We start from the raw sequence: 1253 nt of genomic DNA on the forward strand, positions 1-1253 counted from the left end.
GTAAGTGTGAGTGGTGGCAAGAAGTTTGCTAGGGTTCTTAGGTAAGTTTCTGAATTCTGTCTCAAAGTGAGATTTTATTTTTAAAAGAACATCATTCTTTATATTTTAGCATTGTTTACTCACTTAATTGTATTATTATTAATACACCAACTCGACCACTCTGCGATTTTCGTAATTGTTTGTGATTTACATTTTTTTTTGGTGGTCCATGTGCTTTAGGTTGAAATGGGTGAGCATTGTTTGGTCACGTGTGGTCAATGGATTTGTTCTGCTGAAGGGGTTTTCAACTTCGAGATTGACAAGACGAAAATGACGAGGGTAGTTCCCATTAGAGAAGGGATTGGTATTCAGGAGTTGAGCTCAACTATTCTGACAGCTTTCGGACATGTTTTAGATGGCAATACAACTGCTTTTCTAAGTTACTGGCCACCTGATACGACTGCAATGACTACCGGTATCAGGACACCGCCAGTTTATGTGGAAAACGATGGAGGTTTATGGTTTTTCTTCCAGCATCTACGAATAAATATGTCAATGAATTTGTTTGTTAGGTTTGATGAAACCGGTAGGAGTGAGAAGGCAGCTGAGATTTTGGAACTCTCTGGAGGTTTCAGAACACCGGTAATCACTAGCAAGAAAGACGGGTTTGTATCGAAAAGCAATGACTCTGCGTTGCTGTCGAAGAATGGCGAATCTGGTGTAGAAGATAGCGCTGGGGCGTTCGTTAATACTGGTTCAAAGGTGGGCATCAGTGGTGATATACCGGAACAAATAGTAAGAGAGCGTTCAGTTCAAAAACCAGTGCATGGAAGAGTCATTCCTATGGTATTGGACTACGAAAGTGAGTTTGGAGATGAGGACCTTTTAACCCATGTTGACTAAGTGGAGAAGCTATATAGTGACAAAGTGAATAAGATGAAAAGTCCAGAGGAAGTATGGGTTGGTGAAAATGTAACAGTGCATGAGGGTTTGGACGACGAAGATGTTCTACCTGTTAACTATGACATGGATTTTTGGGGTCCGTTAATTGAGGAGGAGAAAGGCGGGACCGACATTGTAGATGTAATTTTAAGTGGAGGGGATAGTGGTACACCTGGTGATGCATCTGTTGATTCTGAAGGGTGGACACGAGCCGATGCTTTTGATCTGTTTAAAGGTGATGATGTCGGAGCAGGAGAGTCCAGTCGGGCGTCACCCCGTGAAGAATGGCCGAGTACACCTGTACCTGACATCAGTGGATCTACACCTGTGGA

The 1253-nt window shown here is 42.5% G+C and overlaps 1 protein-coding gene across 1 annotated transcript in view; it reads left to right on the forward strand.

Moving 5' to 3' along the window:
* The first annotated feature begins 915 nt into the window (after positions 1-915).
* Positions 916-1253, forward strand: part of LOC112089207 — a 2413-nt gene continuing 2075 nt past the window's right edge. The window contains exon 1 of the mRNA XM_024160188.1: positions 916-1213. Within this exon, the coding sequence (XP_024015956.1) occupies positions 916-1213 (298 nt within the window). The remainder of the gene's footprint in view (positions 1214-1253) is intronic.

The sequence above is a fragment of the Eutrema salsugineum genome, unplaced genomic scaffold (assembly GCF_000478725.1).
Source record: "Eutrema salsugineum unplaced genomic scaffold, Eutsalg1_0 scaffold_12, whole genome shotgun sequence".
Classification (NCBI taxonomy): Eukaryota; Viridiplantae; Streptophyta; class Magnoliopsida; order Brassicales; family Brassicaceae; genus Eutrema; species Eutrema salsugineum.